At 30.4% G+C, this 12,188-nt stretch overlaps 1 protein-coding gene across 1 annotated transcript; it reads left to right on the top strand.

Annotated features, from left to right (window-relative positions):
• Positions 1-4,730: 4,730 nt before the first annotated feature.
• On the top strand, positions 4,731-7,221 carry LOC115987405 (NDR1/HIN1-like protein 6). Its single transcript, XM_031110938.1, has 2 exons — positions 4,731-5,760; positions 6,772-7,221. Exons 1-2 carry the CDS (start codon positions 5,012-5,014, stop codon positions 6,785-6,787), a joined length of 765 nt encoding a protein of 254 aa, XP_030966798.1. The 5' UTR covers positions 4,731-5,011; the 3' UTR covers positions 6,788-7,221.
• The last annotated feature ends 4,967 nt before the right edge of the window (positions 7,222-12,188 follow it).

The following is a 12,188-nucleotide window of genomic DNA, read 5'->3' as shown; positions in this document are numbered from 1 at the left end:
TGGGTTTGCTGGTGTAGTGGTTTGAGATAGGTGGGTAGGGCCAGCCTTTCCACTAGGCCAATTAGGCCATTGCCTAAGGCCCCCAAGTGGAAGGGGGGCCCCAAAATTTTGAAAAAGAAGGGGTAAAAAAAAAAAAAAAATAGTTTCAAATGAAATTTCCAAAAATCTGATCTAAATATCCTTGTGACTAAAGAATAAAAAACTGGAACATCCTTGTAAACATTGGTACCCCAAAACATTCTTTGATCTAAACAAAATCAATTATTCCAAAAATATCATCATTAACCTCCAGACAAATTAAAAATCTACTGGATAAAATGCAAATCCGGTCTAAAAAAATTACCCACAAATCAATCTCAAATCAAAACAAATCAAAAATCTCAAATCCCTAAAATTTACTCATACCTTTTTCTCTCTCTCACTCTTGCTTTCCGCCTCTCTCTCTCAACTAGATGATGATCGTTTGCAAAAATACTGTCTTAAACTTGAATCTTTTCTCAAACATGATGTTTATTATGATATTGATGGTTTAGATTTATTTTCAAAGTTAAAAGGTTTAAAAGAAATTTTACAAATAAAATCATATACTCCAATTGACATACTAAATTATATAAAAAGGTTAGATTCATTTCCAAATACATGCATTGCTTATAAAATTTTACTAATAATACCTGTTATAGTTGCTTCTGCAGAAAGAAGTTTTTCAAAATTAAAATAAATAAAGTCATATCTAAGATTGACAATGTCTTAAGAAAGATTAAGTAGATTGACTATACTATCGATTAAAAATGAGATATTAGAAGAACTTAAATACAAAAATTTAATTAGTCAATTTGCATCTCAAAAGACAAGAAAAATACATTTTAAATGAAATAAATTATAATATAAAAATATTAAATAAATATTAATTTAATTAATACATAGATATAATAAAAAAAACATCATTTTAGTTCTGGCCTAAGGCTCCAAAATGCCTAGGGCTGGCCCTGTAGGTGGGTCTGCTATTATGGTGAGATCAGGTTGTTCTAGGCTCATGATAGGAGGCAGGTACGGTTGGGATGGGGCAAAGGCTAGAGGTGGGGGAAATATTACCACATGAACTAGGAAGCACCCTTAGACAAGCTATGGAGAAAGCCACTGTACTGCATATCCTATGGGGTTTTTTGATTTTGGGAATAGGCCGTCATCTATGAAATGGTGTCATGTTTGCAGATCCTGTGTTTTGTGTTTATAGTTTGGGCGAAACATTGCCGTTTGGAGAGTTGGCAGCAGTGCTTATTCCTTTCTTTAATGGGGCCGCTTTGAATGGCTGGCAAAAATAAAACATGTTAGCCATGTCACTTAACACCTTAAACTAATGGATGGTGAGGTTTTGCTACCAGAATCAAATTTCAGGGTGTAAAATTTAAGCAATTCCAAACTTCATGAGTGTACTTTGCAATATACCCATTTTAATTTCTAAAGATGTTTTAATAATCATGAATTCAATTTATTATATCCATTACTAACTTGAAACTCATGCATACGCATAGAAACATTTAAAAATAAATACAATTTTTTTATCATAAAAAATATACATAATTAATCAAATTATTAAAAAAAAAATGTAATTGGATGCATATTAAAATTTGGCGGAAATACATTTTTGGTTTCTACATTTTGGGGCCATTTCCATTTTGGTCCATACTTTTCTATTTTATTGCTTTTAGTCCCTAAAATGAAAAATGCATCCCATTTTGGTCCCTACTATAATCTCACTAACGGAAATTACTTACGTGGTAGATGGAGTGCACTGTTGACATACTAAATGCTGATATGACTATTAAAGTAATATTTTTTAAAAAATTGGTATTTAAAATATGCTGCTTTAGCATTTTAATTTAAAAAATTGAAATTTTTTTTTCTAATTTATCAATTTTAATTTAAATTGAAAAAATAAAACCAAAAAAAAACTTTTTGAATTTTAAAGATTGAGAATTTTTGTAGTAACATTCTCAATTTTTTTTAAACTTTCTTGGCAACCAAACACAACATAAAAGTTAAATCTCTCTATAATGTAAAAACTCAAACAAAAATCTCCAAGCTCTCTCTCTCTCTCTCTCTACAAAAATCTCAAGCTCTCTCTCCAAGCTATCTCTCTCTACAAAATTCTCCAAGCTTAAGGTGAAGGTGGGTTTCGGCTAAAGGTGCATGGGCTGACTGAAGGTGGATGAAGGTGAGCTCTCTTTCACCCTCTCTAAATTCATGGCTATAAACTTAACTCTCTCTCTCTCTCTAAACCCATGGCCGAAAATCTCTCTCTCTCTCTCTCTCTCTCTCTCTCTCTAAATCTGTGGCTGTTTGTGGTTCGGATCTGGGGTTTTGTTCATCGATTTGGTATTTGAGTTTTGAGTTTGATTTCTTAGAAAGTATAAGAAAATCTGGGTTGAGTTTTGTGTTTGGGGGACAAAAATTTGGGTTTGAGTTTTGTCTTTGCGTAATTGTTGAATGTCTTTGAGTTTTATCTTTGTGTAATTGTTGAAAATATGGGTTGAGTTTTGCGTTTGGGGCCAAAATTATGTTTGTGTGATTGTGGGCATGTCTTTGTGTTTGGAAAATTTGAGTGATTTTATGGGTTTGGCTGCTAAGAAATTGCAAGAAAAAAAATCTTGATTTTTTTAATTATCTAGGCAACCAAACATGTTAGTTGGGTAAGAAAATAAAGAACATGACTGACTGAGAAGAACAATCATGTTCTAAGTTCTTTGTGTTCTTCCATACCAAAAAAAAAAAAAAAATTTATTATTATTATTATTTTTAAAGTTTAGAAATGTTTTTTAATTATTTTATATGATGTGGCTTTTTTTTAAATTAAAATGTTCATTTGGCATATTTTAAATTTCAAATAAAAATTTTAAAATATTATTTTAATGACTACGTCAACATTTAGTATGCTAACAGAGTACTCTATATGCCACATAAGCAATATTTGTTAGTGAGATGACAGTAGGGACCAAAATGGAACACATTTTTTTATTTTAGAGACTAAAAGTGATAAAATAGAAAAATAGGAACCAAAATGGGAATAGGCCTAAAATGTAGGGACCAAAAATGTATTTCCGCCTTAAAATATTTACCTAAGTTTAATACTGCTTACAATCATTTTTATTCTAACTATTAATTCTTGATGTGACCAGTAAAAAAATGTTCATTCATGATGGTTATAGTAGGAACCAAAATGGGAATGAGCCTGAAATGTAGGGACCAAAAATGTATTTCTGCCTTAAACTATTTAACTAAGTTTAATACTACTTATGATTATTTTGATTCTAACTATTAATTCTTGATGTGACCAGTAAAAAAAAGGTCCATTCTTGATGGTTATATTATATATATATACACACACACTATCTATCTATAAGAGAATTCTTTTCTTTGAATTAGACTTTTATGTAATTTAGAAGTACTCCTAAACCTTAGATCTAATAGGGAAAATAACTTGAGAAAAACCTGATAAAAATATATCTCTAACTCCACTTACAATGCCTACAAAATAGAATACTCTTTTACTAATCCATGTTTTCAAAACAAACTTATCCAAATTTTTTTAAAATGAAAATTATGACACTAGACCAAAAAAAAAAAAAAAAAAGCCTCATATATATAGCTTTTCAACCTAATTTTTTATTTATTTATTGTTATGCAAAAAATTTATTTCATATTTATATTATTCAAATAAGATATAAACAATCAATATTTGAGATCCTTATTAAATTTTTCGTGAAATTTTATGTTGAACTTCTTGTATTTTGCATAGAATTAACTCACTTAGCACAAAATTTTATAAAAAAATTGGATGTGAAAAATTGGACTCCATATTGAAAATATAATTGAATTTTCTCTTAGTTTTATATATGTGTATGTGTGTGTGAGAGAGAGAGAGAGATTGCTCTTAATTTTTTTTTTACAAGATAAAAATTTTACTCTAATCTAATCTAAATATATATGTGTGTAAAGCTCCCTTTTGGAAATTTGAACCCTAACCCTTATCCTCCACATCCCACAAACACTTAATAATTGTGGAGTGATCATCGTGTCAAGGGTGCACGGTGGTGTGATTGCTCTTAAATTGAAATATATTTAACATTATTAAAAAAAAAAAAAAAAAAAAGCTTAATAATATATGTTGTGCTAAATGTTGACATGAATGCTAAATTTTAATGGGCATATGGCTTTTATGGGCCTCATTTATGGGTTTCAGCTTTCAAGATCAAAAGTGACATTTAGCACAACATTCATGTCATTTATGAGTAACTCTAGGTAACAATAAATTGAATATTTGATTTTTTTTTAAATACATTGATAGTTGAGGGTGAGAAAATTTGAATCATAGATGTCTCTTCATTAGAAACACCAAAATATGCCAATTGAGCTATAAGGTTTTTGTCTCTGAATATTTGAATTTAATCATATAGTTATGATTAGTTATAATTTCATAATACATTACCAAAAACAAACTAAATTAGGATATTTGGCAATACTTTAAGTTACAGTTTTAGTTAAAAAGTTAAAAAATGATGAGTTGCGTAAAACTAAACAATGAGACAAGGATAAAATTCCAAAGATGTAACAAAGAAACGAAAAAAGAGCAGAAAAAGAAACAAGAGAAGTAACGAGAACCGCCTATTAGCAACAAAAAAACACCTTGTCCTACTCCTATCATCCTCACTGTGGAAAGTGAAACAAATCCATTCCCGCCATGTCAGCAAAACTCTCTCTCTCTCTCATCAAAATTCCTTCCCTTCAAAAAGGCCTTTCGCAACAACTTACCCTTCTCTTTCCCTTCTCCTCCCCAAAACTCTATCTCATTGTATATAAGAAAACTTCCTCTTCATCTCATTTCCTCTCTCTCTCTCTCTAGATCTGCTTTTATATTTTTTAATTATTTCTTTATGTGAAGCTTCAATAATATTCATTCATTCATTCCTCTTCCATTTCCTTCAGATACAAAAAAATCACATTCCTTTCGGAAATGGCCGAACCACCATTGAAGCCAGTGCTGCAAAAACCTCCGGGATTCCGAGACCAGAACTTCCCCACTCAATCAGCTCCGAAGCCGGTTATGCGAACCCCGCTCCTTCCACAATCCTACAACCCCAAGAAACGACGCAGCAGCAGGCGCAGCAGGGGCTGTTGTCGATCATGCTGTTGCTTTTTCTGTGTCCTACTCCTAATCCTGATCGTCATCGTCGGCGTCGCCTCCGCCATTTTCTACCTTTGGTTCTTGCCAAAAACCCCCGCTTTCCGCCTCCAATCCTTTCGGATCCCACGTTTCAACGTGACTGTCAAACCGGACGGCACTTATTTAGACGCACAAACGTTGATTAGGGTTGAAGCCAAAAACCCGAACGGCAAACTGTCACTGTTTTATAAAGATATTCATGTTAACGTTAACGTGAAGGTCGGGGCCAAGGCGGACCCAACTGAATTGGGATCGGGGAAGGTGGCCGGGTTCACTCAGAGGAAGAGAAATACGACGAGCTTGAAGGTGGAAACTAATGTGAAGAACCAGCTGGTGGATGATGGGGAGGGAACTAAGCTTAAGGCAAGCTTTAAAAGCAAAGGGTTGGTGGTGAGCGTGGAGGCTCGGACTGGGTTGGGATACATTGTGCGTGGTCTCAAAATAGGGCCACTTGGTGTGAAGGTGTTGTGTGGTGGTGTGAGCTTGAAGGGTCTTGAAGATGGTAAAATTCCCAAGTGTACCATCAATACGCTCAAATGGTATGTTTCTTTTTCTTCTTTTCTTTTCTTTTTTAATTTTCTTTCAAATCTATATGGCAATGGTACAAGTACTTGACAATTATAATTCTGAAATTTCTCCTCAAGCTTAGTAATCATGCACTTGGGATTTATGATATATATCATTTTCATATAATCTTATGTGATTTAACTGTTTAAAAAAATATATATATTGTTTTACTTCCTAATGTAGTTTGATTATCTGAATTTATTAGACTTTGAATTATAATGAGTAAAATGCTATTAAGGGATTATAGGTTTTTCAATTAGGAGATTTTTTTTGATAATTTGATTATTCAATGAGGACAGATTTAAGCTTTGGATATCTTTGTTTGTAACATTAAGGTGTATCAGTTGAATTACAAAGATCTTGAAAATTTGGAGATGAATATGTTGTCTAATTAGAGTGAAATGAAAATGTATGTAGTTTATAGTTGTGCCAAATTTGTTCTCTATTGAATGTGCATAGACATACAACTGGCATTTTGTTCAATGATGATTGCTTCTTTTTATAGGCCAAAAGATCAATTAGTTCCTTTTAGTGTAAATAATATTCAAATCTAGGTATCCTATTCAACAATATATAAGAAACTTTACACATTGAATTATCTATAACACACAAAAATGACTTATTAGTTTAATTGTATTTGGAGTTTCTCAAAACTAATTTGTTTATATATAATACCTGTCAACACTACATCATAAAATAATGCTTATGATACTCCATATAAAATATAAGTTGTGGACTGGAGCTCAACTGGATTTATTTCTCATTTGGGTCTTTGAATTACTTTCCATAAGGAAGGGGGACCTTCCTTATAGTAAAAACCACCTCCTGTTGATAGCAACATGGTATTCTGTCTATGACAGCGTTTTATTTACATTAATGAATTTTGATTATGAGTCACTGTTATGGTGGGTGATTTGTATATATCTTGAGTATTGATTGGTTGACATTTGAAGATTATGATTGAGATTTTTGTTTTGATGCAGGATAAACATACATTAATGGGGTTGCCATGCTTGAAGATGAGTAATGGTGGAAGAGTGATTGTCATTTTTACGAGGCAATTTTTTTCTGGCATACATTTGTACCTATACTCAGGATTCTTACTAGTTTTATCGTTTATATACTAAAATAATCACATGCAATATTCTTTACTTGGTAAATAATTAAAAAAAAAAAAAAAAAGGATTGGAGGGCATCTATAACAGTCTGACTAGTGTCCATGTCTATGCTTTGGATTCTTCTTATGTATAATGGGATGCACATCAGTTGAATTATTTATGGGATTGAATTTATTTGTTTGTTTAATTTTGGATGGTAGATTGGCACATCATCTACATAGATCTTGTTCTTCATTTTGTTTTTTGTTAAATAAATTGAGATTCGGTGTGGCCAGTTGTGAGGTAGGAAGTTGGTGTCTTGGATTCTTGATGGGATTGCCAGGCTGCCATTTCTTTGTAAGAAAACAAATAAATCAAAATTATATATGAAAGTGAAATAAGCTGTAATATCGTTTTAATTTGTTATTATTATTATTTTTTCATAATCTTCTCTCCTTTTTTGGAGAATAATTAAGGTGTAACGTATAATCCCTTTTGGAAAAGCTAAAATGGGAAAAAGACAACTTGTGGGTTACACGAATAGAGTGGCTGCCTCGCAAAGGAAGGATAGCCAGAGAGGGATATGATATGATAATCTGCTTTGTTAGACATGAATATAGGTGGAAGAATTTTTATGAAAACAATGCTGATCTCCTCACAGGTTTTTTTTTTTTTTTTTTTTTTGGGGGGGGGGGGGGTTGTTATTGTGCAAGGGTTTTGATTTCATTGAAAGATTCGAGTGCCCAACTCCTACACTAGTGTAAGTATCTCTAACTTGAATTAATTGGATGGTATGAGATTGTCCATGTTATTATTGTCGTTTTATGAATCGGATCATCCTTTTGGGCTCTGAGGTGATAAAAGAATGGGGTTGTGAGGTTAGGTAGATCTTTGAGATCTTAATCTTACCAATAAACAAACTATCGGAGGAATAAAATAGTGTCATTAGGAAAAATCTTCACTTTATGACTCATGACAGCTTCATAGCTTATCACCTAATTTTGTAGAAAGTACTAGTGGTGTGTAAAAATAAAATCTACTCATTCATGGACTTTTTTAAAAAAATACTTTTTTTGAGAGAGTTTTAACCTATAATTGATTATATTTTTATCATCAAACTAAGACATCAATTGGTTTTTGATGTAGGTGGGGATTAAACTTCATATTTCTTATTCAACCATAAAAAACTTTATGAGTTGAGTTAACTAGAACCCACTACAATGAATTGATTTAGGAAATAGGCATAAACACAACTTTTATTTCTTAAAAAAAAAAAAAAAAATACTCAACACAATTTTGGGTAGGAAGTTCTAAAGGTCTAATTGGATTGTGCTTTCAAAATTTGTTTTCTAAGAAATTATTCTAAAACGCTATCTAAATTGTTTTCTCACCGTAAAAGACTGTTTGGTACCTTTTTTTTTTTTTTTTTTTTAATTTCTCTTTAAAAAATAATAATAATAACAAATTGCAACCATGCCAATCCCACAATTAGATTCAGTTCAAAACCCACACAACCTTGTTGCAACCTAACGTCCTAATCCAATCTCACCCTCATAGAGAGAGAGAGAGAGAGAGAGATTTAATAAAAATATATATTATTATAATATGAACAATAGCTAGAAAACCAAAAAAAAAAAAAAAAAAAAAAACACCATTCTTAAAACTGTTTTGCACAAGAATATTTTTCTAAATTTTTTTTTTAAACAGAATTTCAACTTATGGCATCCGCTCTTAATAATAGCTCTTTATTATCAAACCAATACATCAATCGATTTTTAGTATAAGTGTGAATTAAATCTTAGATATTTTATTCAATCATTAAAAGTTTTACTAAACTAATTGAGTTAACTGGAACCCTAAATCTCTAAAAACATTATTGTTATGAAAACAGGCTACAAAACAAAACAACAGGACCCACCAATTTTTGTTTCTTAACCAAGGCTCTAAACCTTATTGAACAATGGTAAAACTGTTACTAATTTTACTATAAAAAAATTATAAATTAACATAACAATAAATGTGATGGTATTACATCAACAAGATTAAATAAAATTTTAAATTTTTTTTTTGTATAGTATTTAAAATTTGACACATCAATTTATAAGAGTTACATTAAATTTGTAATTTTTTTAGCATTACTAAACGTTTAAACCCTAATATTAATTAGGTTGGTATTGTTTAAACCACTATTAGTTTCTTTAAGACATTCTCATCTCTCATCGTGTGTATGTTAAAAATACTTAGTATTTAAAAAAAAAAGATTTAAAAGTCAGGTCAACATAACTTCTATGTGCGACACGTGGAGGAATGTGAAGATTAAAAAGGAATACAAACAAGAAGACAGAGGACCATAGTTGTCAATATCGTATCGTATGTAAGAAGTTCCGTATCGTATTGGCGTATCATAAGTGCTCATGAATTATATGATACAATGTGTGTATCGTATAAATCATTTTGTATTGTAAAATCATATGTATCGTACGATACATAGACAAATGCTTTAAAATAAGATTTTTTTTGTTAAAATTTGTACTTTTATTTGAATCTAACAAGTTATTAGACTTATTTTAAACACAAAATTATTAGTTTACTTAATTTAACCTAATAAAATAACATATAATAAGTTTTTTTTTCCTCTCTTTCTTCTACAAATTTTGGACTACACAATACATACTTACACTTCACTTTAATATTTACAAATTTATTTTCTTTACTGTGAATAAGATATTAATTGAAAATATAATTATTTTTATTTTCTTCATTATTGTTATAAGTCCAAGAAACTAGAATGCCAAGAAGAATTTTTTTTTTTAATTATTAAAATAAAAAGAAGAAGAGATAGTAAATGTTAATGACAATGAAGAAAATTTTAATGAAGAAATAAATTTGTAAAATGATAAACGTGATGATAGTATTGACTTAGATGGGGTTGATTAGCCAATATGATGAATATAATGAAAATAAATTAATTTTTGGGTCATTTGTGTATGTTATAAATACACGCTAGTTTGATTTATTTAGTTTGTTTGTTAAATATTATTACATAAGTGATGAATAAATTAGTCATTAGTTGAATATATTCAAAATTTATAATAAATATACCCTTTATATATATATATATATATATATATATATATTTATAAATTTTATTAAGTGTTTGTGTATTTTACAATACACGATACGGAAAAATAAAAAATTGAGTCATGATACGATTTACGTTTTGACAACCATGCAAAGGACACATAAAGATCAAATCACAAGTCTCAAAAAAAATAAAAAATAAAAGCGCCCTTCACTTGCAATTGTATATCGATGTTACGGATCCTTCGATATGATCAATCTCCCTTTTGGTTGGAATTGGGTGTGTACTATTTTTTTTTTTTAATGAGCTGAATTGGGAATGTACTTATCAAAGAGGAAGTGCATTGTCATATGGTTTGTGAATTTTGGAAGCTGTATTAATATATTAGTATTATGCCCATGTGATGAACGGTTTAATCAAGAATCATATGTAAATTAATGAAAAAAAATATTATTTTAATTAAAATTAAATAGAAAATAAAAATAAAGTAATCTTTTACTCTATTTTTTAAAACGAAGTAACCTTTTACTTTAAGTTATATAATGAATGAACATTGTGTAAGAATAAGCTTTTATTAATAAATAAAAAAAATCATATATAAGTCCAAAATTAATTGAATGGAATATAGTAGATAATTATGCAACTAATATAAAAGGAGATGCCTAAAAAAATTATAAAGTGAGTTTGCATAATTAAAGCCCATATTTAAATGAAAAACCTTGAATCCAATAATTTTAAAAAAAGATTCAAAGCATATTTAAGTGATAGCCTCAATGTAATAGTTAAGAATTATGAACAACCCAAATTACTAAATATTAAAAAATAAAAGTAGATAAACTAACATAAGAATTGAATTTTTGTCTTTGAAAGTGAGAGAGGAGACCCCAAATTTCACCCTATCAAAACTAAATGTGTAAATATAAACTTCAAGAATTTTTTTGGAGAAAAACTCGATACCAAGAGTATTGTTTGATTGGGTGTTTCGAAACCTCAAGGAAACTCCCTTTAAAAAAAAAAAAAAAAAATTTGGGAGTCTACTTTTTGATAGGCCAAAAACGTATTGACCCCTTGTGATGAATTAATTGATTAATTAGCCAAGTTTATTAATTAATCAAATTAACATGCAATTGTACGTAGTGGTACAAACAAAACACCAATTAACTAAAGTATGCAACGGAAAATAAATTGACATGGTGATTTGTTTACGAATGGGGAAAACCTACACGGCAAAAACCCCACTGGGTGATTTTAAGGTCACCACTCCCGAGAATCCACTATTATCAAAACGAGCGGTTATAAGTAAAGAAATCCTAGTATCTTATACCAACTTACAGTTGAACCCTTACCCTAATACCCAATTGGACTTGTTCTGTAGTGACAATCTCTCATTTTCAATGCACGACTCTAAGTACGAGACTAACTAATTATGCGAATCCCAGTACGTGACGTGATCACCAACTTGAGAAGGATGTTGGCTGCAAAGTTCTTCAGTTCATCACATGATGAAGATTATGAAGTTGCTTGGTCACAAAACCCTATGGTGTACAAACACAGCATCTTCTTCAAGAACTAAGGTAAACTAGGTTTCCAGTCACACTTTTCTTCACACTATGAAATTGTGCTTTTGTGCAACTTGTGTCACATTTTACGGCCCTTAAAATAATCTTTATATATGTTTAGAGTTGTGAGAAAAGAAAACCCAAACATACATTCACGAATTAAATGAAAATCATAACTGAAAATTCGAACTTCATAAATCTCGAGAGATAGCCATCTATCGAGCTAGCTGTCGAGCCACGGGCTTTAGTAGCTTTTAAACCTCGATAGATGCTAGCTGTCGAGTTTTAAAATCCTGCACTTCATTACTTGATTCTTGGACAGACTTGCATGGTTTTAACACTTGAACTTGAAACCTTATTTCTTGAAGCATTAAACACATCCTAGATCTACCCAATTATAAGTAAAGTGTGTTTTGTCAAAGGATTAGTCAATTACATAAAATGTTGACATATGTTCCTAACATTGAATCACATATATCCTAACAATCTCCCCATTTGGCAATCCGTGACAAAAGCACAACAAACAAATGAACATATGAGAGAAGTCATAAATCACTCAACTCATATTCACTTGTTGAGTACAATAAAATCTACCCTAACACAAACTCTTGAAAAACTTTGCAAGAAGACAAGTAGACTTTGACAACCTGTATTTCTAAAAC

This window comes from Quercus lobata, chromosome 4 (assembly GCF_001633185.2).
Source record: "Quercus lobata isolate SW786 chromosome 4, ValleyOak3.0 Primary Assembly, whole genome shotgun sequence".
In the NCBI taxonomy this organism is placed as follows: domain Eukaryota; kingdom Viridiplantae; phylum Streptophyta; class Magnoliopsida; order Fagales; family Fagaceae; genus Quercus; species Quercus lobata.
The sequence above is the reverse complement of the archived record's forward strand: the minus strand, read 5'-3'. Positions and strand labels throughout refer to the sequence as shown.